Source organism: Glycine soja, chromosome 17, assembly GCF_004193775.1.
Source record: "Glycine soja cultivar W05 chromosome 17, ASM419377v2, whole genome shotgun sequence".
NCBI classification, from domain to species: domain Eukaryota; kingdom Viridiplantae; phylum Streptophyta; class Magnoliopsida; order Fabales; family Fabaceae; genus Glycine; species Glycine soja.
Genome location: NC_041018.1, coordinates 18,871,683 through 18,899,418, shown reverse-complemented (window position 1 = coordinate 18,899,418; position 27,736 = coordinate 18,871,683). Strand labels below are relative to the sequence as shown.

Below are 27,736 nucleotides of genomic sequence, written 5' to 3'. Positions count from 1 at the left end.
CTATATTTTGTGCACATTGGGGATGTATGATGACGCAAAACAACTATATACTGCAATTTCGTGTTTATATCATGGAAAAACATACAGGAGAGCAACACATTCTGTAATCACAGACAATGCATCATCGGGGAGGGAAAAAAAATGAGAGCCGAGAAACAACCATCACAATCATCAAAATTCAAGCAGTAAGTGAAACCCTATAATCTCTCCAGTTGTGGTGCAATATTTGTTACCCTATAATGGCTTGTTTACTTTCTCTACAAAGTTGTCTCTCTCTTTACAACATTAGGGTAACAAAGGTTATATATAGCAAGGATTAAGACCCATCTTTGAGACTCAACCGAACGGAGAAGGAACTGGTCCTGCTCCTGCTAGTGCATCTGATCTCTTGATGCTTCCCATTCCACAGACGATGCATCCAGGCGCAGTCACGGCTGAAAATTTGGCTCCACAGAGATCACAAACATCATATCCGATGGTTGACAGCCTGCTTAAGGTGGCAGAACAGAATTGCGAGGGATCTTCCAAAGGATCAATGGACTTGTTAGTCAAACCCCTCTGAACACACAGGTCAATCAGGCTTCTAAATTCATCCTGCTTGCTTGGGGGTGCTTTAGACAACAGTAGTTCCAGCATTTGCTTTGAATAGGCATAATTTTGGACATCCATGTTTCTTTTGATAGCAGTTCGAATGCAATTTATTCTATGCTTAGCTAGAAGAGGCAACGAACCGAGATGACGTGAAAGTCTTCCCATCTCATCTTTTGCACTTATTGCACTTGGACCATGGACTTTTTGCAGACGTCCAATTTCCTGCAATAATGAAGGAAATGCAGATTTTCAATCACCCAACTGCATTACAAAACTCAAGTGGAAGCAATTTTGGAGGTTCATGTCTAAACAGAGAAAACCAACATTTTGTGATGTCAAACAGAAAAAACATGACATTTTCTTTGCACATATTCAGATGAAAAAGTAGCATACATCACCAGTTTTCTTGTCTCTCTACCACTTTGCTATCTTAGGTGTTAGAATGTGTAGTACAGGCCTAATAGGTGTGTGGATTGGGCTGAATGTGTATCAAGCATAGGAGATATATCATCCAAAAGATTCAAACCAACTGGACTTAACCCCTCTATGCTTATTTACACTTTATTTGCTCGATGTAGGACTTCAGTTATCCAACGTCAGGAGTCAGCTGACATCTCTTACAGCACAACAAATATTGACACTTGACAGCATACAAGACTTCTTAAGTCCTAACACAGTTTCTGTGATACAGTAGCTTACGGCCTAGGGGTGAGCAAATTTGATGAACTGAATTAAGACTTAACACAGTTACTTTTTTTGTAAGATGTCCATTCTACTTATGTTTAAAATTGAATAATAGTTATAGTACCTGAAGAAGAGTGACTGCAATCTTGTATTGAGCACAGATTGTTGCTTGAGCTTTTATATCAATTTCACGAGATTGTTCCTTAGCCAAGGCAAGAAAAGCTTCATCAAAGCAAGACAATGCATCTGAAAGATTATTTTGCTCAAGGTGAGCAAGTCCAGTCTTGAAACATACAGAAGCAGGAGCTCCACGGGGAACCTGTCATAAAATCCATGACATGAGATTGGAAACAATGGTGAAACAATATATATGCCCAGCAGGTTAAGTAAAAAGCTAATTTCCTAGATGTGTCATTATCAGAAGAAATAACCCTATCTTGTTCAAGTAGAATACCTAAGTCAGGATCTTTTCTCAAGCAAATTGTCCTAATTTCTTCCCTAGAATCCATAAAATTATGTCATAAAAACAAAGATGTATTCCTTTTTGTTATATTTAGAGGCAAGTTCAATCCAGAACATCTAATTCTTGCATTGCTTCCCGCATTCTTCCATTAACACCCACAGAAAATAATGGACAAATATGTAGAGAACCATATAACCTTAAACAATTCACACATGTATTTATTTATTTATACCTGTCCAGGATGCACAGCAATTTGTTGAGCACCAGTTTGAGGAGGCTTCCCTGAATCAGCAGAATTTGTTACTCCAAGTATGCTAAGATCTAGAGGTTGGCTAGAAATTTGAGCCTGAGCAGCCTGTAACTGAGATTGGGGCATGACCACAGCCTGAGCTGAGGATTGCGGTGGGACACCACCATCAGGAAGTCCTATGGACTCAATTGGAACAACAGGTTGCTGAATGGTTTGAGGGGGAACACCACCTTGAAGACCAACATTAACCTGAAAAGCACTAACCTGATTAGGAGTTGTCTTGTTAATTTCAACCCCTGGAGTGTAATTGGAGAGAAAAGTTCCAGCAGGAGGTAATGTTTGAGCCACTTGAAGGGATGGAATTGTATTCTGAAAGAAATCCTCGGGAATAGGTCCTGGCTTAAGTCCCCCACCCAAAGCCCCAGTAGTTGGCTGTGAAATGGGTTCTGATTGAGTCAATGCATCTGTACCAAAAAGGTCACCAGGAGTTGAAACAGTGGAAGACGCCAATCCTGTAGTTGGTGGTGGCAGGGACAAAATCTGACCAAGATCCTGGCTTCCACCAGATGAGGACCTGCTTCTCATTGGTGGAGCTAACCCTTCACCAAGTTTAAACTGCCTAGTGGCTTCCTTAATCTTATTCACATCCACAGTAGAAGAGGCAATTGGTTTGTCTCGTATTTTTATGCGTAATTTTTTCATTTTGGATACTCCTTCTTCATCACTACTGCTTCCATCAGCAGCAGCTCCGTACAAGGATTTCTTAAATTCTTCTTCTGCTTTGGCCTGTTCATCAGCAGAGGAACTGGCAAGCTGTTGGTTATGGCTTTCCAGACCCATCAATGAATCACCTTTGGTATTACTGACCACATTAGACTGTTTAGATATGGATTTAACTGAAGATGCTTCAAGACCATTTACTTTATTCTCATTACCCGTAGGCATGAAAACCTTAACCAAACTATCTTCCCTCACCTCTACAATATTGCCCCTTCCTTTGATTGAGCCTAAATACACACCAATATGATCTACTATAATGGATGGAATTGTACCATCATCAGTTTTCATGTATGGTGTCACCTCTGCAGCAAGCTCCCACTGAGGTATATCCTTCACAGCAGTAGGTGTTTTAATTTCCCAGTTTCCACCACCCCATTCAGGTCCTTTTGGAACCATACTCTCAGCAGAAAAGTTGGCAAATATACCTTGTGTCCATCCTGTAGATCGAGCACGTAATATCCTATCACAATATCTCCTCAATTCCGAGTCAAGACCTTCTTCTTCCAATTTTTGAGCAAGACGCCGCATGGCACTGGGATTAAGGTGGCATATAAACAGATCAAGCATACTTTCATAATCTGCTATAACTTCAAATGTTTCCTTTGCACTATCAAATTGACCAAACCTGCAAGTGACTTTCAATTAGAAAAATAACAAACTTGTAGATCATGCCATTCAAATAACTACAGTATCATCCACATGCCAAAGCATCAATTGTGGGAGCTCCAAGTTCCAACATTCAGAAGAAAAATATGTCATAGATCTAGTCAACATATGAAGAGCTATAAAATTATAGGAAAATAATACTGATCTTTAACGACATAAACATTATTTACATATAAGCATGCAATAGCTAGCCAAAGCTAATTTGAAGCATTATACAAGGAATCCGGGGAAGGAGGGGAGCAATCATTCACAAAATGGATAACAATTAAGCTAGAAATGATAATAAATAGTAATCATATATCGTACACAAACTTTCCTTTTCCATGATGCTACTCATCTACAGGTAGCAAATGGGTGGATTGAATAGGAAGAAAATAAGCATATGTTGAAAATCATGTCTCAACCACAAAATGGACTCTTTATATAACAAATACAATAGAAAGAAATAATTTTCCTAATTACGATTTACTATATTTACATGATGATACACTGAGCATAGATACTTACATTGAAGCTAAACTGTCAAAATATAATCAAGAAAATATGAAACATTTCCAGATATTTTTCAAATATTCCAACAAAAGTAAAGCCCTAACATATTGACTGTTGAGAATCAGAATATTAATTCTGATTCTAGTATTAATTACAATTTATAGGGATATTATCCTTGATTTATAGGAAACAGAATATCCTCTATTTATGTACAATTAATGTAATTAGCCTATATAAACACGTATCCACTGTGTACTCTGACACACAGTTTCAGTCCAAATATCCCTCATTTTCTCTTATTTTACATGGTATCGAGCCAGGTTGAGGGAATAACGAAAACCGTCCCCGATGGCCCTTTCTTGTCGTCGCACTTATTCCAGTGACCTACTTTCGCTTTTCGACAACCCTTTCTTCTTTTCCGGTGACTTTTCCGGCCAGCCACCCACCGTCACTTTTCCGACGACCCATTGTCCCCAATGAGCCCTTTTGCTCGTCGCCTTTCTTCTGGTGGACCTTTCTGGTCGTTGCACTTGTTACGGCGACCCACTTCCCCATTTCGACCTCGTTTGACGTGGTCTCTCTTTTGTAACCTGTTCATTTTTCCAGCATCTTTCTTTTGTTGCCGGTACTGTTTGTCATTTTCCTGCACTCTCATGGCTCCTTCGGGTACTTGTCGTTCATTTTCGGCAGAGAACTTGTTAGCTATCCTGCCATCGTCTCTTTTTCAGTGTGTTTTCTGGAAACCGCATTCAGCTCGCCGCTCATTTTCTGGCGAAAAACTCTCTGGTTGCCTCTATGTCACTGTATTTCTCGGTGACTTTTGTCCTTCACTGGTTGTGCATTTCTGCCACTATTTCCTCCTTTTCAAGTTTGAATAATTTTGGGTCTCCAGTGTTTGTTTGAAGCTTCCAAATCTTGGTTTTAAGAAGATCGGAACTTGCTTTGAATTTTCTTAGGCTGATGGATATTCCAGCTCTCTCTTCCTAGAAATATTCCCCGATTTCCCCAAGATCCCATCGTCTTCAAAATATTCGTTTGAAGCTTCAAAATGATGGTTTTAAGAAAGTTGGAACTTGCTTTTCTAAGGCTGACGCAATATTCCCCCAACTTCACCAGCATCCTTGAGTTGTTATTCAAACTATCTCCTTTTTAGTGGAGCTCACCTTTTATGTTTATCGTTGGGAATAAATTTTCTTGTAACAAGCTGATTGCTTAGTAAGCTTCAGCTTGACGGGGAGTGTTGAGAATCAGAATTAGTATTCTGATTCTAGTATTAATTACAGTTTATAAGTTTATAAGGATATTATCTTTGATTAAGAGGAGACTAAATATCCTCTATTTATGTATAACTAATGTAATTATCCTATATAAACACGCATCCGCTGTGTACTCTGACACACGGTTTCAGTCCAAATATCCCTCATTTTCTCTTATTTTACATTAACAAAGATTAAAATCCTCGAGAAAGATATAGTTTAAGCAAATTAGAAAAAATGGAGCATGCATCATAATTCAATATCAAAAGCACAATCAAATTTCTTATTTTGCCTACCTGATACAGGCATAACCCAACTGCCTGAATCGATGAAATAAATGAGATGTTGGAGGACATTTTGGATAATCTCTGGAACGCAGAAATTCATCTTTCAAAATATTTAAAGCAGTGGAAAAACGAAGAGCTTTCACAGCATAAACACCTCGCATCACCTAAGATCAAAATATTCACATGGTCAGAAGTTCAGAAAAACCAAAACTAAAATGCCAAGAACAAGGAATTTATGATGCTTACTTGAGTGAACTGTGGACCTGATTGTGATAAAGCCACAGCTAAATCTCCACAAACAGGAGATCCTCTAGCAAGAATATCCAGAGACCTTGGTGTTATGCGCAAGCTGTCAAACCTTCACTCAGATAAAAATTTACAGTGTCAGCATTACCAGCTTTAATATAATTTTATTAAAAGTGTTCTTGAAGTCTACAACCTGGCTTTTATACCCAATAGGTGCAATTCGTTGTGCATATCAGAAATTTGGTGCAATTTAAAAATTATTTGAAATATGTGGTAAATTGAATATCATTTGTTGCAGATCATGGCTCCACAACACTATTAGTTATTTTAATAACTTTTTTTGTCATTGTTGTCAAAAACCACTACTTGGATTTGGACTTGGACGTGTCTCATTTTTTAATATTATTACTTAAGTCATGGCTCCAAGTCAAAGTCACAACTTAGGTGCTGCCTCCACTTGTTATAACTGCATCAACTATATGATTCTTACAATCTGTTGTAATGGTGAGAGTTCATCATCCTTGGTCATCTTGGCTGGTGAAGGCATAGTGGGACAATAATCAGAAATCATCAGTTCACCTATGAATGTTGAGAGTGGAGAGCTATATTGCACAATAAGAAATGATGATGGTGTTCCAACATATTTAGTTGTAGAGGGAAAAAAAATTGAAATGATTGTGGATACTGTGTGGTCATGATTGACAAAACCTTATACAGCATGCTAATCATTATGAGATGATGATATGCCAATGTATGTTTGTCATTATAATCCCTCAGATATGAGTAGACACATAATCTTTGTCTTCCAAACTATTGCTCAGGAACAATAAAATATTTAAGAGCAGCATCCTCATGTTCTGATGAGAAGGCTGATAGATGGATCTCAGATAACAAAGGCAGCATATCCGCACAGATCAAATTAATAAAATATATGAAGTTATCAGTGTGGTTTGGAGGGGCAAAAAAACTCTGGATTGGGTGCATCATAGAATACAGGGATAGGCAAGTCACAAACTGTAAGAACATTTTAGAGCAGAATATGAAGAAAATTATTCCATCTCTGTTCTTATTTTGTATGATCAGAAATACATTATATTGCAATGCAAGGAAATAAATATGAAAAAGGAAATGATAAACGGGAAATTTCCTGAATTAACTAGGAGTCCCAAAAATACAGGAATGACAATAAAATCAGGATAGTTGACCACAATCCTTCCAATTATGAGATCTGTAATTCTCATAAATCATAATATTTCAGGATTGATTTCCTGCAATACTAAAGTAAATAATGAAGCATTTTTCTTAAAGAACCACCAAAATCTGTTCCTTCCGAGATATATATTGTTGGGTGAAATGCAAGTACATACCAAATAATGAGTTCTCATGTGAAAAAACAGAGCATGAAATCCCCTAAAAGACAGTTACCACATATCATCCACAGGCCATTCCACTCAGGATACTCATTGGGCCAAAACACTCTTTCTTTACCTCACATATCAACATAATGAATGACATTGAGGTTAGGTGGGTTTTATGGAAACATATTAGTATATTTAGACCAACTAAATTACATATGGATGAATAATGGTTGACCACTTCATATATATTAACAATGCATTTGATGAGATCAACCTAATATCAATGATGTCATAACATTAATATGCAAGGTAAAGAAGAGGTTTTTTTGCCAATGAACATTGTGAGTGGATTGCCTTGTGGTTAATTGCATAATAACTCACAGATTACACGGAGTAGTACCAACATGACATGTGAGTAGATACTCACATGTGAGTATCTAATATCTATTTCCAATTTGGAACTATTCATGTAACAAGGTAGAGTATATTATATTGCAGCCATGGGCCACATAATTTACATAAAACAGTATAACCAAAAAAAATAGAAGAAAAGAAACTAACGGTGGTCATGGCTCATGGTCATGATTTTCATGGAGAGAGAGAGAGACAGACAGACAGACTGTACCTGAGCCATGACTTTTATCTATATGACTTCAACAATAAATATAACAATTACTAACACCAAGCTATGTCATGCAGCTATGAATTGCATTAAGCAACTATTTATTTTAAACCATTTTGGGTAATATCCGCTAACTTCAGCAAACTGCAAATATGCAAATCAAATTGCACCTCTTAAGTAAAAATCCCTAAATATTTCCACTACATAAGCATCAGTTGAATTTTTCTAAAAGGTTAAAAGTAGAAAAGAAGGAAACCTCGATGTTATTTGGTATAATATTTCTGACAAGTCAAGCTTCTGTTCAAAACTTAGCTGCATTGTGGCAAATCCAATAAGAATTGGTTCAAGAAGACCAACAAGACAGCTTTTGATCTCAACCCTCTTCTTCTGTCTGGGATTTATTTCCGTTGGATTAGCAAGCAACAATCGATCATTCAAAGAACCAACCAAGACTGCAAGAGAAACTCATAAATAGATCAGTAGGACAGTGCAAAAATGTACAGTAGTTGAAAAAAACATAATGCATCTATGAAATAATGTATGGTTAAGATATTACAACATCCCAGTATGCAGCAAGAAAATTACCTGCATAAGGCATACTGATTGAGAGGATAGACCTAACTTTTCCATCCCAACCAAGTATACTGATTGCAGCAGCAGTAGAAAAAAGGAGGGCTGGCCCAACCCACAATAGAGATCTAAAGTGAGTATGAGTTATGGTTTCCAAAAAGAGAATATGTGAAGCAAGAAGCTTAAATACTGTATGGTTAGAGGGGAAGAATTTTGACAGAAACCCTCTGGTTTAAAAGTTTGGAGCAGAGGCAGCAAAAATGAGGGGCCAAGAAACCCTCCCCTTCAATATTAGGATGATGTTATTTTCCACCCCATCCCCTCCTTTAAACCAATAAGTTCATTAGAATAAATAAATGTTTTGTTGATTTTATAAAGAAACAAGTATAAAGGATATTGAAGGAAGTCCCTTGTCAAAATTTGCATAAGTGCCAGCAAGTATATCAAGGGCTGCCGAAACAATAAGGACTCGCTGTGTTGTTAAAATTCCAGCAACATGTCCCCTAAGAGTTTCTTGCCAGTGCACCTATCAATTTGAAGAAACGTGAATTAGCACAAAGTCAGCACATAGCAGAACCATAGTACAGAGCTATTTGATAATATTTCCCACAAACAAGGAACCCTATAATCACTGGAAGCAAGAATGAAGGATCAAAAAGTTTTTCATTTTTAGGGGCAAAGAGAGGATAGAAAAAGCTCTAAATATATTATCCTTGTTGCCCCCATTTTACAAATAAAAATTAAATGTGTTGAGATCCACACACCAATTAGAGATATGACCAATGTAGTCCTTATAAGTCTTGGGTAGTCCTCACCTAGCAACCTAGAGCATGGCAAACTGGCAATATAGGTGACTAACTCAACAATGGATCTAGGATAGGCTCTAATACAATTTTAAAGTTTGGGCTTAGAGCCTAAATCAACCCCACACAAATCGGCTTGTAAGGTGAGGATTGCCCAAGCTTTATAAGTTCTATTTAAGTATATCTCTAATCAATGTGGGACTAAACACACCTAAGAACCGCATCTTGGTGACTACACTCTACGACACTTAACTCAGCCTTTCTGGTCAGCGCTTCCATAAGTAGCCCTTTCCAACCTATGGCTGATCACAATTAATGCAGCTTTCTAACATGGTTTTTTTTTTTTTAGCAAAATTAGATATATATATATATATATATATTAATCTGAATAGATACAAGTACCAGAGGTACTATGTACATAAGTAGAGTGCCATACACATGGTTCCTTAGAGAAACTGCTACAGTTTGAATAGGAACCCAAATATGGCTACATAAGTAGAACACCTGCTAGAAATACAAGAAAAGCTATCCCCTACTAATACAAAAATCCTTGTCGAATTTGACTCGACCATTGATTAAAGTGAATGGTAAAATCTTTCTCGATGTTTCTTAGCCAAGTCCACATTAAGAATATAGCATCCTCGAACAACTTGTTGCCATTAAAACTTGCATTTGAGAAAATAACTCTGTTTCGCATCTGCCAAATGGACCAAACTACAGCCATCCACCAACTTTGCCATCTCTTGACCCTTATGCCATCCACCTGAACACATGAGTATTGGATGAAATGTTGTCTTGAGTTTGATGGAAACACGGTTTTAATATTCATCCAAGACATAGTCTCCCACCATATAGGCTGTATCTTCGCGCAGTGAAGGAATAAATGGGCCGCCTCCTCCTCCACACATCCACAAAATGGGCAAGACAAATCCATGATCTGCACTTGTCTCCTCTGCAGATTTTTCTTTGTAGGTAATCTATCTCTAAATAATCTCCACGCGAAAACAGCGATCTTACTAGGTATCTTCAATTTCCACAACTCCATAAAACATTCATCATTACTTGCAGCTGCTCCCCCTTCCCAAACCAGCTGGTAGGCACTATGAGTAGAATATATGCCTGATGGATATCCTATCCATTCCCATTTGTCCCCTCCTTGCTGCTGTATGGTCTTGCCATCTACCTCATTAAGGAAGCTGATTACTGATTCGATTTCAGACTCGAACAGTGGTCTTCTCCAAATAAAGTGCCATTCCCATCTATTATCCTTGTGAGATCCCAATTGTTGGATAGTCTGTTGTTGCTGTGATGATATGAGGTAAAGTCGCGGTTATTTTTCAGCTAATGATTCCACCTGACCTAACCACCTATCCTCCCAGAATTTAATTTTATCACCAACTCCCACCTTCCAACTAAATCCATCTTGAAGGACCCTTCCCTGGTAAGATTGAATTGCAACCTTTTTTAGATCCTTCCACCATGTTAACTCATTTGCTGCCCTTCCTACTTCCTCCAAACCCCTCCATCCACCATATTTAGATTCCACTACTTTAGCCCAAAGTTCCCCTTGGTTCCGTAGAAAATGCCACTTCCATTTGCCTAGGAGAGCGAGATTGAAAGAATTAATATCCTTAATGCCAAGCCCTCCCCTTTCTTTTGGTAAGCACACCGTATCCCACCTAATCCATGAGATCTTGCTTTGGTCCGAACCACCTCCCCATAGGAATCTCCTCTGAATTTTCACTAGCTTATCCACCACCGATTGCGGCACCCTGAAAAAAGAAAAGAAATAGATAGGAATTGATGTTAAGACTGATTGTATTAATGTCACTCTCCCCCCAAACGAGATATGTCTTTGCTTCCATTTTGATAATTGTCTCTCACATTTTTGGATAACCGACTCCCACATCTGGCCCCTCCTCGGGTTGGCCCCTATTGGAATACCAAGATAAACGAAAGGAAAAGCCAGCAAACTACAGTGTAAATAATTAGCCGCATGTTGCTTCCATTGATCTGTTACTCCGAAGGCTCCAAAACTACTCTCAGCAAAATTGATCCTTAAGCCAGATACCGGCTCAAAAGACCTTAGGATAACCTTTACAGCTTCAACATTCTCCATAGATGCTTCTCCGAAAAAGATTGTGTCATCAGCATATTGTAGGATGCTGATGGGCACATTATTGCCACCCACAAGGTATCCCTTATACATATTTTCCTCCATAGCTCTCCTCATCAACCCCGTCAAACCTTCAGCAACTATATTAAATAGGAAAGGTGCCAATGGGTCCCCTTGCCTAAGACCCCTTTGAGGTAGGAACTCAGTTGTCGGGCTGCCATTCACTAAAACAGAAATAGATGCGGATTTCACGCACCCTTCAATCCACTTGATCCACTTCTGACTAAAACCTGTTCTCTGCATCATGTACACTAGAAAATTCCACGAAACCGAATCATATGCCTTTTCATAATCCACTTTGAAGACAAGGCAAGATTTGTTACTCCTCTTTGCTTCATCTATAACCTCATTCGCTATGAGTGCACTATGAAGTAAATGTCTCCCTTCAATGAAAGCAGATTGGGCCTCGTTGCTTTCTAACATGGTTATATATATTGTTAAAAAAAATTATATGAAATTACACACACACAACTACCCTCCAAATTTGTTTTGATAAACAAAGAATTTATTAAGAAAGAAAGGAGATACACATACAGGGGAAAAAAATATCCTCTGTAAACTAAATAAAAAAAAGGGAACCAGGGGGGGGGTTAAGAACAGGAAACATGTAACATTGTACACCAATCTCTCCGAAGATCTACCAAAGACACCCACCTTAAAAAGTCCTTTAGCATAATACAACAAAGAAGTTAAGTGCACTATTCTAACCCAAGTGATTTCCAAAGGTAAACAATCAACCAGTGAAAATTCTACCACTTCTTTCCAACCAAATACCCAGCACAACTACAAATTGAGCACAACATGAAAGCCTTTTAGCATCTCTATTGGTGCCAAAAGTTATAAAATTAACACTTTTTCTGAATATCCTTGGGGCAAACCCAATCTTCACCAACATGAAGAACACCAAACAATCCATTTCCCTCTTTTTCTTTTACTCATCTTCCAACTATTTCATTTAATATCAGAGATAATTAAAAAGCACACTTCTAAATGATACCTGAAGTACGATCTCATTTCTTTTCAACTTAATTGACTTTTTCCCCTCACTATTGGTTGATATGTAATGGCCATTGGCAGTTGAAGTTGATAGGCGGTACCCTTGTATGAGCTTTGCTATTCCAATTTGGTTCCCATGAGAAGCAAACATCAAAGATGAATCTACATTCAGAGAAACCATTTTCAATACTTTATGCTACTGCCAAAGTAATGCTTATCTTAAGTGACTAGGTGTGTCTGTTAATAAATAGATAAATATATACACATGTGAATACATATATTCAATCACCTAATGGAGTAGAAAAGATGCGATCAACTTCAGTTTCAAACATAAATGGTGTCGGGCCCCGAATTGAACCAGCACTAGTCTCAGCAGTTGCAGTTGGATTTTCTTCAAAAACTTTATCATTGTCCTTAGCTTCTTGAGAGGCCCCTCCTGGTAGAGTATACACACCCAATCCTGTTTTGTCATCATCAAGTATAGCAAACTGATTTTCATTGGGGCCAATAAATGCTGCATCTCGACCTACAAGACAGTTACTTGAGTTGTTAACAAATAACACATGACTTAAACTTGACTCAGAAAAAAATATACTCCAAATAGAAATACCTTTTACTGTGCTGCTTTTACTGTTTGCTACCTGTGCATCACTATTTTCCCAGTAAAGCACAACTTCATTTGTAGCACCACTAAATTCATACACTACAAGAAATAAGCGCTGTTTTTTACTGTGTATCAAGTATTTTGCACGGTACTCCACATTTCCAGGAATCTATAGAAAATTAATGAAAAACATTACAAGGTTGAATTTGTCAATTTTGCAAAATTTTCACTTACAATAAATAAATACTTCCAGCATATCAATATTATGTAAAATGAAAGTCTCAACAAAAATAATAAATACATGATATATGTAAAAAAAATACTACTCTCTATATTACCGAATTATATAGCTTCCTGTAGATACTGTCAGATCCAGATGAAAGATTGTGTGCCATAAGGTTCAGTCCATCCATATAGTATGCCCTGACTGGATAATGAAGAACTCGGTTTGCTTTATTAAAGAAATTTAGCTCCAAATGAAATGGCTGGCACATAAGTGGTGTCAGATGATTGAAACAGAAAATATAACAAAAAGAAATGTTTCAAAACCAATTGCCAGATGAATCATACCTGGCAAACTGGAAAGTCCTTCAGATGATGCTTGTTATCTAGAACAGTGATGAGAGGCAAGCGTGATATAGGAGAAATTTTTGCATGGCCTTCCATAAAATGCTACAAAAATATGTAAAGGTACCATTCAGATTTCAGAAAGAATCAATAAGAAACAAAAGTGCAGACCTCTCATTTCTTTGTCTCCTAATGTGTTTAATGTGCTGTTCTAGTTTGGAAACATGCAACTATTTTTTTTTTACATTGTTCTACAGAAAATTTTCTCTGGAATAGATTTTTGATAAAAATTGGGTCCGCCCAAAGGCCTTCAATTATTTTTGCCTTAGTCAATTTAGAGGATCTGGCTTTTTGTAAAGAAGCTAAACTTCTGTGGCAGTGCTTGTTTTGGTGGCTCTCTAGTGTCTATAGCTACAAAGGAATGCTAGAATTTTCAAAGGCATTTTGTGATCTCAACACAACATTTGGGACAGGATTACTTTCTTGGCTAGTATGTGGTGTTCTGCTCAAGGACTGTTTGGAGTGTTTTCTATGTTACACGTGGAGATTGACAAGCCTTGTTAAATGACTCAATCTTAGTTTGTAGAAATTTATTTTGTTATTTCTTGAGAAGATGCCTTATTATCTATCCTTAGACTTAATCTGATAACAGCAGAAGATCAGTTCCATATGCAACAATAAACTCATATACAATAACAATAAATAAAACAAGAAACATACACTATAAAGAAAAGCTTTCCTTGCAATGTCTGATATTGTAAGATGCCCATGGCTGCAAGAAAAGTGCAGATGTCAACAATGACATAAGATTCTTGAACAAACTGAAATTGTATTACTATCTCATTAAAAATAGAGTACAAGGATAGCTCTATAATAACAGTCTACACTAATTGACTTATGGGCCCAATGCAACAAAGGTATGCATATAAATTATATGCACCAAGCTTGTTAGAAATAAAGGATCGAACCAGAGTAGCTCTGATACCAAATTCTAAGAGCATAATCCTAGTTGTTATTGGGCCTATCAGGTTATCTGTATATTGAACCACCCACAAATATTCAGTCCTGCAGACTTCACGCTCAGGATGTCTAGTCTTTGACATGAAGGGGGAGGATCTCACATTGACTAATGATATGGCCAAATTAGCATATATAAGGGGCATCCCTCACTCCATAAAGTAGCTTTTTGATACTGAGTTAGAGCCAAACCGAAATTCTAAAAATCAGAAAACAAATCAACCTAATATACTGTACAGTATTTCACATTTCACTAATTACTGTAGAATATTTCAACAACTTTAAAACTACTAGATTTTGCAACTAAACCACAAGTGCAGGTATAGGTATCAAGTACCATTTTGGATAGAAGACAGCAGTACCCAATCAAGACCAAACTCTATGGAGAAGAATAGTAGGAGATTTAAGCCTAATTGGTTTGAGAAAATGTTTTCCATTCTCATTTCCCATGTTCAATTTATTTCCTATTTTCAAAGAGGAAATGGTGGAAACAAAGTGAACTTTGAAAACAGGAAAGTGAAAACCACATGACACATTGTTTAATTATTAATGAAAACATGAAACCAAAAAAAATAAAAAAACAAACCAAATAGACCCTAGGTCCAAGCAGCATACTATGATTAACCTGATGGATTCTGACCATCATGTTTCCTACGAGAGACTATTGACAACTGTTCCTCTACATAGCTGCAAATTCTAACTCACCCTTTAAGATGATGCTCTTGTAGTTGAGCTTGAAGCTGATGGTCCGCCAACACTCCAGACGAACCCAAGGCAGAAAGTTTTTCCTTTAAAACAGATGCTGCATAGCACCTCTACCATCAGCATATCTGATTAAGGTGCAGGATGGAAGCAGAAGAAATATGCAAATATGACACACGAGACACTAGTAAAAAGAATACAATGTCCAACAATAAACTACAATAAATGAGTAACAATGATGGCAGAAGTTCAAGGATTTTGCCTGAATTCGTCACTTACTTTCTCGTTTTTTCCCTCTCTAGTTTGTTATAATTCCTTGTTAAAATTATAGGATTTACATAGCAAAGGAAGAAAAGGAGGGAATAGAGACTCAATAATAAATATTAACTTGATATGGTGTATTACTGTATTATGATGTGATACAAAATACTAACCAAAAATGCCTATTTTATACTAATACTAGACTCCTAATCCTTCATAGAGATTGGTATAGTTATTAAGGAATTTTTATCCTCTTGCACTTGTCTTTTTTATCTTACTAAATTCTGTTTTATCAAAAATAATAATAAACTTGACTCCTAATCTTAATTAAATTAAATACATGAACAAGAAAACTTCCTGAAAAAAAAAGATAAAATCTCCAAGAATAAAGTAAGGTTCCTTAAAAGATAAGATTCCTACAAATTAGGTAACATAATTTTCCTAAAAACAAAGCAAAAAAATATACTAGTCTATTATGCATCATTTTCTCCCTCTAAAATATTATGTAGATATTCTGCAACATTGTTGTTCAAAATCACAAATTAAAGACATTGACGGAGGATTATGAAAGATGCCCACAAAAAGTGGAGTTAAAAAATGTAATATTTTCGACATTAGATTGGACAATGAGCAGAGAAGTTAATCAATTGCCCCCATGATGACAAACATTAAAACTCAAGATCTTTCATTCAACACAAGCTTTTGTGTTGAGGGATGGATGTATAGTGGCCAAAGCATAGTCACAAATAATGGAATTTTTTTCTTATTTAGATAGCAAATATAGTAACATACTTAGTACGAATTTGTATTAGCTTATTTTGGGACCAAAAATAATTTGTTTGGGAAGCTTTTTGTCGGAGCTTTTTGCACAAGAAAAAAAAAAGATTATTTCTTCGAAATAAGCTGTATGCTATAACGGCTCTTTAATGTTGATTCTAGAAAAATGAAAACAATTACCTGAAGATCCTCGTGCACTTTGTAAAACTGCAAAAAGTTGCTTTCTCCCATCTGTACTGTATCTGGCCTTATTTTTTGAATTGTCCGCAATTGTCGCATTCTGTTAAAATAAAAAATTATCTTCCACATTCAACGACAAGCAAGGTATAAACAAAGTAAGGTAGCACGTAACTGCAAACACTAGTGCTGCCAAATTAGATTTTGGATGAAACTCTAAAGCTTTGATTCGCGGCAATGGATAAACTGCTTCTCCACCCTGTTGAGAAAGGATGCGAGGGATATCAATTGATTCAATTGCTGCATCATAATGTAATACATATTAGCCAAATACTTATGAAAAGAATAGTTCAAGAATGAAGCATGACTAAGTTTTTCCTCTCACTATCTATCCAGTAAAAGATTCTATAACTACTAGGAGGGAGGAAAAGTAGAAGCAGAAATATTCTGCAATATAATTAACATACGCTATAAAAATTCAAAAGAATCAAAACCAACAGAAAGTCATCAGATATTCCAGGTAAAGACAAAAAGTGTCAATATAGCTAACCTGCAGGCTCAAAAAAATTAGCCTGTGTGGGAGGTCCATTAGGATTCACTGTAACACGCGTTTCCCAAACATGAAGATTTCCATCCTTAGATAGAGTTATAAGTAAACGCAACATGGGGAGCCAAGCAACTGATGTTATCGGTTGTGAGCCAACTTGTTTTCTGAAATTTCAATAACAAAAAATGATCAGATATAACCAAATTAACAAGCCTAAACTCAAATATTTACAAATGACCACAGTATAGTAACAAATAAGAAATCATAGCTGACAATGAAGCCAAGTCTCAGTCGTGGTACAAGAAAAAACTAGATTATAAGTAAATTACACTCACATTCCAATCATACTAGGTCTCTCAGTTGATACATCCCATACCAGCAGTGTACCTCGTCGATCCCCAACAAAAATCCATTCCAGAGTTGGATGAAATGCAAATGCACCAGCACCAAGAAGCTTTATAGTATTGTCAACTGAATAGAAAACACTATAATATAAATACAAATAATACTACTAATAGAACTTATAAGAGAAATATAAAGCATATCAATAGGAAAAAAAATACGTAGGAAATCATCCTTACGTTGTAGTGTGTAATGAACAGCATAGGTATGAATATTATATGCTCGAATCAAACCTTCTGCATAAGCAACATACTGGGATGGAAAAACAATTAAGTCAAATTCAAGAAAGAAAGGATTGAAGTATCTCATTCACATAAGAGACTCAACACTAGAAATCTCTTACAGCAGAAATGCACATCCCATGAACTTACTGGAAAATGTAATCATGATAAAAAGTACACTGAAAACATTACCAGTACAGGGAGGCGAGGATGACAAGCAAGGTTAACAATAGGCTTCTTCAAGTCTGTCTTGATTTTCGTGGGTGTTCTACCGCCTTCAACAGTTCCAACAACTTCATTTATGCAGAAACAGATATTTAACAAAAATCATCACCATTAGTAATCAAACTACAACAAACACATTTATCTACACATGATAAAACAGAGCCAACCTGTCACACTCATTCGTTTATGAAACCCAAAAAACACAACAGGTTGTAGTGGGGTCAAAGCCATATGAACTTCTGTATCAGAAAAAATTTGCTCTGTCTTCTTCTCTGGTGAATGCAATACACATGTTTGCTCTAAGTCAAAATCACAAGACCGTATTGTACAATCCTACATGTAAAAGCAACCAACAGGCATAATAAGAATAAAAGAACTCTCCAATCACAATATATAATATATAAACTAATAAACTAAAACAAAATACAATTGAGGTGCATAACTAAAAAAGAAAAACAGAAACAGCAAACGAATAGCTATAATTGCCAAGTCCTAAGTGACAGAAAATTAAACAAATGAAATTTATAAAAGAAAAAACCTAGCAAGAAAAAAATAAATAAGCAAAACAAAAGTTCAACTGAACAAGAGAATTTATGCTTACACATTTTTGTATGTTAATGAACAAGAATAATAAAATCAAAGAACAATTATAAGGATTTTTCTAATTAAACTTCCGAATAGCTTTAATTTTTTTTTCTGGACTTCATCAAGTAAAACACTTCGGCGGTTCAGCAAGATACTAATTCCTAAATTGTTGTTTGTCTGCACCATCTACAATACATCCATCAGGATTTTATTAGCATATTACTACCTGTATTTAAAACTTCAGAAAAATTTTCTGGACATTTGTGTTCATCGAGAGAAAAATAATGTTTTCTGATCAAACAACAATCATTTGCAGAACCACATCCTTCATTATGAAAACATGTCTTGAAAACTTAAAATACAACAAAAGGATTATTTTAGGGTGGGGGGAGGATAATGGCACATGAAAAGTTCAGGTATGGTCAACCTGGAGGATTGCAATCACAGTATGCCCACTTGTAGGACTGTAAGACATTCGCACAGCAGGTGCTCCAATGTCAAGAGCAGAAATCTTGCTTCCTGTTAATGCATCAAATTCTGCAATAAATTGAAACAAACCATCAGATAAAACAATTGAGCCCAAATCAAGTCAACACACAAAGAAATGCATCATGCAACAACAATAAGTCCACTCAAACAAGATTTCTAAATGTGGCAAACCATTTTATTTACACAAGACAATAGATTGATTAGAATCCCTAGCTAAATTTAAACAAAAAAAAAGGACAATAACAGGTAGATAACTGAACCCATATTTTCTAACAGTAGTTGACAATAACAGAGCTACTCTTAAAAGAAGTGTTCTTTTATATAAGCGCTTATTTAAGAAGCAAATAGAATTTGCGTCTTAAAAGAAGCAGATAGGATTTGCTTCTTAAAAGAAGTAGAAAACTGTTTTTTAAGCAAAAGCAGTTTAGACAAACACTAAAAAACAGAAAGTTACTTTTTTTATTAAAATAAGCGCTTATTTCAGCAAATAAGTTTAAACAAACTGGCTCTATAAAACTTGGAGCTTATGTATACAATAATAAACATATGTGAATGAAAGTGTCTGCTTCATAGTTCATAACCAGATGATTATGAATCTACAGCAACCACCCTAGTTAATGATAATCCGTGTACATACTGTTGAAAGCAATGGTGATCCATGTGATGCTCAACAGCAAGTATTGGCAAATATGACATAAAACAATATATCATAAATCTAAGAGCTTATACATTCGGTAATATGTGTATATGTGTGAGAGAGAGTGTCTGCTTCATAGTTCATTAGTTAGAGCTTATATATACAAGCAATATATGCAGCGCGTGGCTACCTCAAGGCCAATGAAACAGCCACCTTAGGCCCCCAATCTAAGTTCTTAACTATGTTGCAATTTCTTAGATTCAATTTGAGATTAACTATGCTGCAAGATAGTAATTGAATGAATTAGCATAAAGTGAGATGTTGAAAATGTTTGATTATAAAACTAATTAATAAATTTGCAGCTAAAAAAGTCAGAAAATAAAATGAAAATTAAAGAGTATTATTATAATAGGACTTCAGTATAACATTTGTCTAAGGCATCAAAATCACTAGACAAGGCCCTGAATACACAGCAAAAACCCTAGTCAACTACCATAGGCTCAGATTTCACGGATCAAATCAACACACAAATTTGCTTCTATTCGCACGTGCCTTCAGAAACTAAGACTTCAAGAGCAAGCTAAACAGCAGCATTGAAAACCATAACAAACAACGCAATCATACAAACCGAATTTCCAATTAGTGTATCGAAGTTAGTTCGCGGAATCGAATAGGTGAGAAAGAGAGTGTGTAATTCGCTCACCGACGATGTAGGTTCCGATTGCGACGGCGACGAGAGCTTGGTGAGGATGGAAGGAAGCAGCGTGAGGCTGCAGAGGTCTCACGCCGCGCCCCACGTGGCGCAGATCAAGGTGCTGCAGCGTCGTCCACTCCATGAATCGCGTTCTTAAACAACAACTTCACCGCATTCAGATCCTGTTCGCGCTTTTGAGGAAACGCGAGACTGATTTCTGCTGGTGCTATCGCGATTATCGATCTGAAATGGAGTGCGCGGAATCCAAGGAGAGAGGGATTGTGAGAGATCGCGGAGCGGTGTGAAGTTGGGAACAACTCTGGTGTGTAAAAGTGATGGAGACCAAAGAAGAAGATGGAGAAGGAAAGTTATTTGAGTGTTGCTAGGTGCACCCAGCATTTTTGCTGGTGCACCCAGCAAAGTTTTTAAATGGCAAAAATGCCCCTGGCTTCTTTCTTCCTTAAAAATGAATTTTTTTAAAGAAAGGCGCAGAACCTCCATTTTTGTTTGCTGTGCTTTCTCTCGTTTTCTCTTTTTCGTGCGGCATTGCGTCTTGTTCGTGAGGGTAGCAGCGTTGAGGGTACCGGCGTGAAGGTGAAGGTACCGGCGTCGAGCGTTGCGGTGGTCGATGGCGGCAAATGAGGTACGCAGAACCTCCATTTTTGTTCGCAGACGTACGGACATCCTTCCGGATCAAGTTGATCCGTAGGTTTTTTACGGATCAACTTGATCCGGAAGCTGCTTAATACTCTTCTGGATCAAGTTGATCCGTAAAACACTTACGGATCAAGTTGATCCGTAAAACACTTACGGATCAACTTGATCTGGAAGCCTCTTACGGATCAACTTGATCCGAAAGAGTATTAAGCAGCTTCCGAATCAAGTTGATCCGTAAAACACTTACGGATCAACTTGATCCGGAAGGATGTTACAGATCAACGTGATCCGTAACATTCTTCCGGATCAAGTTGATTCGTAAGTTCCGGATCAACTTGATCTGTAAGTGTATTATTTTTGGTATTTGCTGTTTTTGCATCTGTTTTTGCATTTTTGCATCTGTTTTTCCATTTATTTTCCTTTTTTATTTTAAATTACTAATTTTTTTGTATGGTCATTTTTTGTTTGATTTGGTTAGATGGATGAAGATGAGTGGATGTATGAAATAATGTCTGAACGAGCAGATATGGATTATGAAAATGCAGAATCATGTGGTGTGAATGAACCACATGTTGATTGTTCGGATACGTTCAAGACTTCTCAGGTTATAATGTTAATGTTTGTCACATATTTAATAAAATGAATATTGGTAGAAAACTTAAATTATGTGGATTTTGTAGGTGTTTGAGTGCCGAGATGATGTTTTACGGTGAGCTCGATCTGTGGCTCATGAAAACAGATTTGTGGTGGTGATTTTAAGGTCGGACACAAACACAGGTAGTAGAGGAAGGAGTACGTTTGTGTTAATTGGCTGTGAAAGGAGTGGCGAGTATAGGTATAGGAAAAAAGAATTTATCAGAAGAGACACTGGGACTAGGAAATGTGGGTGTCCCTTCAAGCTTCGTTGCAAGCCAGTGGCTAGAGGAAAAGGTTGGATGGTGAAGTTGATTTGTGGAGTGCATAATCATGAATTGGCCAAGTCATTAGTTGGACATCCATATGCGAGGTGATTGACTAAAGCTGAAAAAACACTTATTCCTGATATGACGAAGTCCATGGTGAAGCCAAGAAACATTCTACTAACTTTGAAGGAACACAATGTCAATAGCTGTATGACTATTAAACAGATATACAATGCAAGAAGTGCATTCTGTTCTTCCATAAGAGGAAGCGATCTAGAAATGCAACATCTGATGAAGCTTCTTGAACGTGATCAATATATTTATTGGCACAGAATAAAGGATGAAGACGTGGTTCGTGATATCTTTTGGTGTCACCCTGATTCAGTGAAGTTAGTCAACGCATGCAATTTGGTGTTTTTGATAGACAACACCTACAAAACAAATCGGTATAGACTCCCATTGCTCGATTTTGTTGGGATGACACCGATTGAGATGACATTCTCTGCCGGTTTTGCATATGTGGAGGGTGAACGCTTTAATAATTTGGTATGGGCTTTACAACGCTTCCGAGGCCTTTTTTTAAAGCGTGATGCCCTCCCTGGAGTTATTGTCACTGACAGAGACCAAGCATTGATGAATGCAGTGAAAGATGTATTCCCTGAATGCACAAATTTGTTGTGCATCTTTCACATAAATAAGAATGTGAAGGCTAAATGTAAATCACTAATTGCACAAAAAAATGTTTGGGATTATGTCATGGATTGCTGAGGATCTCTGATTGATTGTCCTTCAGAACAGCAATTTGATGAATGCTTGAAGAAGTTCAAAGTAGCTTGCGCACCTTGGCCAATATTTGTTGACTATGTCAAGGAAACATGGATAATACCACACAAGGAAAAATTTGTTTCCGCCTGGACTAATAAGGTGATGCACTTAGGAAACACAACAACAAACAAGTATGAAACTGTTCAACTATTTCTATTAACGTTGAAAAATTTATGGAATTGTATTATTGTATATGTTTATTTTTATTTGTGTATTTGAAATGTAGGGTTGAATCTGTTCACTCATCTTTAAAAAGACTGTTACAAAATAGCATTGGAGACTTATGTAGTGTGTGGGATGTCGTGAACAACATGATTACGTTGCAGCACACACAGATTAAAGCATCATTTGAAACAAGTACACATGTCGTTGGACATGTGTTCCAAAAAAACCTTATACAGGAGGCTGCTTGGAATGGTTTCAAGGTATGCTTTAAATCAGATTGTTGCTGAATTTGAGCGTGTTCACTATGCTGGCAAGAATCCCTCAAGTTGTGGTTGCGTGGTGAGAACCACGCTTGGTCTTCCTTGTGCTTGTGAGCTATCCAAATATGTTGGTGGTTGCATCCCACTTGATTCAATTCATATGTTTTGGAGGAGACTCAGTTTTTCAGACCAAGGGTTATCTGAGCCCGAGGTGGGCATCAAGGACGTAATGGAAACAATATACCAAAAATTCGAAGAACTTGATGTTTGTGGCAAGTTTACTCTAAGAAGTAAACTTTGGGAAATTGCACACCCTGATCAGAATTCGATGTGTCCTCCTCCAGCAAAGGTTAACACAAAGGGGGCACCGAAGAAAACTACGAGTAGGAACCCAAGGTCAACAAAGCGCGATCCATCTTACTGGGAGTATTTAGATGCCTTTGAATCACAACAAAATAGCAATTCGTCCGTGAGACGTACTGCATCATCCTATGAGCAACCGAATCAAAGAACAATGATGCCCATGTTGGACCAGTTTCAGCCATTTATGCACGACCTCATTGATAAGATTGTTGATGTCAAAGGTGATGGTAACTGTGGATATTGGTCGGTTGCCGGTTTATTAGGTATGGGTCAAGACTCTTGGTCGGTGGTCAGCAACCATCTGATTAAAGAACTTGCCAATTTCTCATAAGACTATATCAAGCTCTTTAGTGGCACGGACAGATTTGAGGAATTAAGGATGTCACTACTTGTTGATGGGTTAACCAAGGTATGCAATTTATGAATTTGATTTTTAAGACTTTAGTTTGAAATTAAGTTTGACGTGTATATTTGTTTTATTCAGGTGACAACGGATAAGTGGATGGATATAACGGACATGGGACATGTCATTGCATCAAGGTATAACGTAATTGTTGTATCCTTGTCTAAACAACAAAGCATGACATTCTTTCCCCTTAGAAGTCAACCGCTGACAAATTCTTCATTGCATCGTATAATTTGTATCGGTCATGTGTATAACAATCATTTTGTTGAGGTACATTGTAGATATGAAGTGTTTTTTTTTATGATTATGCAATGACTTTCGTAGGATTGAGTTAACATTTTTTTCGCATACACAATAGGTTTATTTAAAAGAACGTTGTCCCTTACCGCCTGTATCATTGTTATGGTCTAGCAATTGTCATCCGCAGGCGAAGTCATGGCCAAATCCATATATTAGCAGAATGCAGCATTACAAGAGCTTTGTGATGTTCAAGAGAGACTATGTTGACTTAAATGATGATTGAACATGTAATTTATAAATTCATGATCGTTTTGAACATGTAATTTATTTGTTACGTCCACAACAAAATTATTACTTAATTCTAAAAAAGCATGTATGATATATCGTTGTCTGACTTGACTACACATTGTGGAAAACCGTGTATGATAAATTGTTGTCTGCATTAACATAAAGCGTGTGAAAGGACCCTACATAGCATGACTACACATGCAGATCTGATGGAAGCTAAAGCATGTCATGCCATTCGTGTAGTTGACAACACATACAGAAAGCATGTGCATGCGTATTTTCAATCTTTAAAAAATGCAGCACTAATATTAAAACTCATCTATATATATGGCGCAACCTAACCTTGTAAGAAAGCACAAGTTTCAGTATCAACCCAAGTCTTACAAAAAACTATGGCATTCTTGGGAGAGACAAGCAGTCAAACAGTTGTGAACTCCACATTAGGTTTTATTTTTCCAAATGGATCCATTGTTCACAACGACAGTGATGTTTCCTTCCAAGCTTCCACTCCAGTTCCTATTCGAGTACCTAACGGGTGTGATTTTCAAACGTTAAAAACCAAAATACACAATACCCTTAAGCTAACCGACAAGCAATTTTTGGATGAAATTTACTACCGACAGCCTTTCACGTATGCAGGTAATCAATTTCGGTTTCAATGTATGCAACTGAAAGATGATGCTGATGTTAACACAATGTTAATGTGTAATCATGAATTTTCGTTTGTTGGTCCGATTGAGTTATTATGTAGCATTGCTAGAACGCCAGATGGTATTTTAAACTTACTTGAAACTACTATGACCCCTACTCATGATGCCCTACTATATTACAATGGGAGGTGGAAAATGTCACACCAAAATGAGTTTGTAGGTTACTCGTTCACAGGAAAAAATCCCAAAAACTTTGACATTCCCACCGGATGTACCATGGATGAACTGAAGGATTTGATCAAACAAGTTGCGCCTCGTGGGATTCCCCCTTATGGTGTTGATGAAACACAAATGGTAACACGATTGTTTTTTCGGAAACCAAGTCACCATGAGTATTCAGAAAAAATTATAAAATTTGAAATAATTGAACTCAAAACCAACGAGGACGTGATGAAGGTGCTCATTGAGTCTAACTACTGGAAAAAGATTGGGCCAATAGAAATTTTAGCTGTTTTCAGTAAACCTTTATCGCAAATGGAAGACGAGTTGTCATTGTCGCAAAATTAGCATGAGTTAGTTAGTTGTAGTATTTGATGGAAATTTAATTTCGTTCGACTATGTTGAAGTTAATGTACTGTTTGAATTCATGTATTGCATAATCGTTTTCAATTACAAGAATCTCAACTAAAAAAAATAGATTTCTATATATAACAAACTAATTAATAAATTGTTTTTCTTCTTACGGATCAAGGTGATCCGTACGTTGATTCGTGAAACACTTACGGATCAAGTTGATCCGTAAGTGTCTTACGAATCAACGTACGGATCACCTTGATCCGTAAGAAGAAAAACAAGCAGGGACAATTAGGCCATTTAATAGCTTTGTTGGGTGCACCAGCAATAATGTTGGGTGCACCTAGCAACACTCAAGTTATTTTGAGTTTCTTTTGGGGTCAATTGAATTTCCTTACCGGGCCTAGCTCTTCCGGGAGTTTTGCTAGGTTCACCTCCATATTGCTTGTGCACCCAGCAATAAAATTTAATTCCGAAAATACCCTTAGTTCTTTCTTCTTCCTTTTAAGTTACTTTTTTAACGGTAACACATTCATTCGTTCGTTTTCTCAGTTTCTACTCGATTTTTCATTGTCATGAGAGGTGCATTGTGCCGCTTCGATCGAGGTGAAAGTGTTACAAAGATACGTCGATGGTGGTTGTGGTGATGGTTGGTTTGGTTGTTAACGGAGATACATCGAAGGTACGTCGTCATTATTTTCTTTTTTATTTTTGTGTAAAATATGGATTAAAGAATTTGTAAGTTATATAAAACTTACAGATTCATTAATCCTTAAGTTTTATATAACTTACAGATTGTCAATCCGTATAAGTTTTAAGGATTAACCAATTTGTATGAGTTATACGGATTACTTGTGTATATTCGTTAATCCGTATGACTTATACGGATTTATATTTTTTTAATTAAAATAAATATTTGCTTTTTTAAATTTTATTAGATTATAAATATATTAATATGATTGTTATAAAAATTAATGTGTATAAAAAAATTATTTGTTTATCTAAAATGTAAATGATATTATTATTTTAAATATTTTTAAATAAGTGTAGTTTGATAATTAATTTGTAAGTATTTGTTTTTATATTTTGGAAATTGTATTAATTGTAAAATAATTTACACTTATAATTTATGTATAATTTATTTGAGTTGTTGTGGTCTAAAATTGATTTTTTTTTGTGGTTATAATTTCATGAATTAGAATTAAGTTGAATAATATAATTTATTTTAGTACATATGGTTAGGTTATAATTTTTTTTTATCTATTATATGGTTATAAATTTTAAGTAGAAAAAATTGTTGTTATTGGTTTTTAATATATAGGGTTATGAATTTTAATGTTTTTTAATATTATGTGCAGTAAAAAAATTACCTAAGATTTTATGTGATAGTATATGTATGGTGCGGTTAGGAGTTATTTGTTTGTGATTGAAATTTTTTAATATGTTATTAAAATAAATGAAGATCAATGGATGTATAACAGTATAATGTCTGAAAAAGTTGATATGAATGAACAAAATAAAGACAAAACTAGTGTGAATGAAGAACGTGTTGATTGTTTTGATACGTTCAATACTTCTTAGGTATTAATATGATTTAGTTATTAAAGTAATTAAATGAATGTCCCTTGAAGACTAAACTTGTGTAGATTGCATTGTAGGTGTTTGCTACCCGAGATGATGTTCTACATTGGGCTCGATCTGTTACTTATGAAATTGGATTTGTGGCGGTGATTATGAGGCCAGACACAAACACTGGTATGAGAGGAAGAACTTCATTTGTCTTAATTGGATGTGAAAGGAGTGGTCAGTATATGTCTAGGAAGAAAGATTTTGTAAGAAGCGATACTGACAGTAGGAAATGTGAGTGTTCCTTTAAGCTTTGTGGGAAATCAGTGGTTGGAGGCCAAGGATGGATGGTGAAGTTAATATGTGGGAGTCACAATTATGAAATGGCAAAGTTATTAGTTGGACATCCATACGCTGGTCGACTAAGGATGAAGAGATAATTGTTGCTGATATGACAAAGTCAATGGTGAAACCGAAAAATATTATATTAATGCTGAAGGAGCACAATGTCAATAGTTATACAACAATCAAACAAATATACGATGCAAGAAGTGTATATCGTTCTTCCATAAGAGACAATGATGCTGAAATGCAACAACTAATGAAGCTTCTTGAAAGGGATCAGTATATTCATTGGCATAGATTAAAGGATGAAGATGTTGTACGTGATATCTTCTGGTGTCATCCTGATGCAGT

The 27,736-nt window shown here is 36.3% G+C and overlaps 2 protein-coding genes and 1 pseudogene across 2 annotated transcripts; 2 read left to right on the top strand and 1 right to left on the bottom strand.

The window, feature by feature from the left end:
- Nucleotides 1–25: 25 nt before the first annotated feature.
- On the bottom strand, nucleotides 26–20,493 carry LOC114393363. The gene is made up of 24 exons (XM_028354669.1): nucleotides 20,155–20,493; nucleotides 18,753–18,862; nucleotides 17,908–18,073; nucleotides 17,708–17,808; nucleotides 17,474–17,546; nucleotides 17,228–17,363; nucleotides 16,896–17,056; nucleotides 16,521–16,645; nucleotides 16,349–16,448; nucleotides 15,134–15,230; nucleotides 14,132–14,183; nucleotides 13,415–13,516; nucleotides 13,183–13,329; nucleotides 12,851–13,013; nucleotides 12,530–12,766; nucleotides 12,242–12,402; nucleotides 8,663–8,791; nucleotides 8,281–8,398; nucleotides 7,952–8,147; nucleotides 5,716–5,827; nucleotides 5,479–5,633; nucleotides 1,971–3,393; nucleotides 1,400–1,594; nucleotides 26–813 (listed from the first exon to the last, which is right to left on the bottom strand). Exons 1-24 carry the CDS (start codon nucleotides 20,285–20,287, stop codon nucleotides 337–339), a joined length of 4,869 nt encoding a protein of 1,622 aa, XP_028210470.1. The 5' UTR covers nucleotides 20,288–20,493; the 3' UTR covers nucleotides 26–336.
- Nucleotides 20,494–21,280: 787 nt separating this feature from the next.
- LOC114391522 lies at nucleotides 21,281–24,246 on the top strand (annotated as a pseudogene).
- A 1,859-nt stretch (nucleotides 24,247–26,105) lies between these two features.
- On the top strand, nucleotides 26,106–27,480 carry LOC114391521. Its single transcript, XM_028352524.1, has 2 exons — nucleotides 26,106–26,156; nucleotides 27,133–27,480. The coding sequence occupies exons 1-2, from the start codon at nucleotides 26,106–26,108 to the stop codon at nucleotides 27,478–27,480; spliced, it is 399 nt and encodes a 132-aa protein (XP_028208325.1).
- Nucleotides 27,481–27,736: the final 256 nt, after the last annotated feature.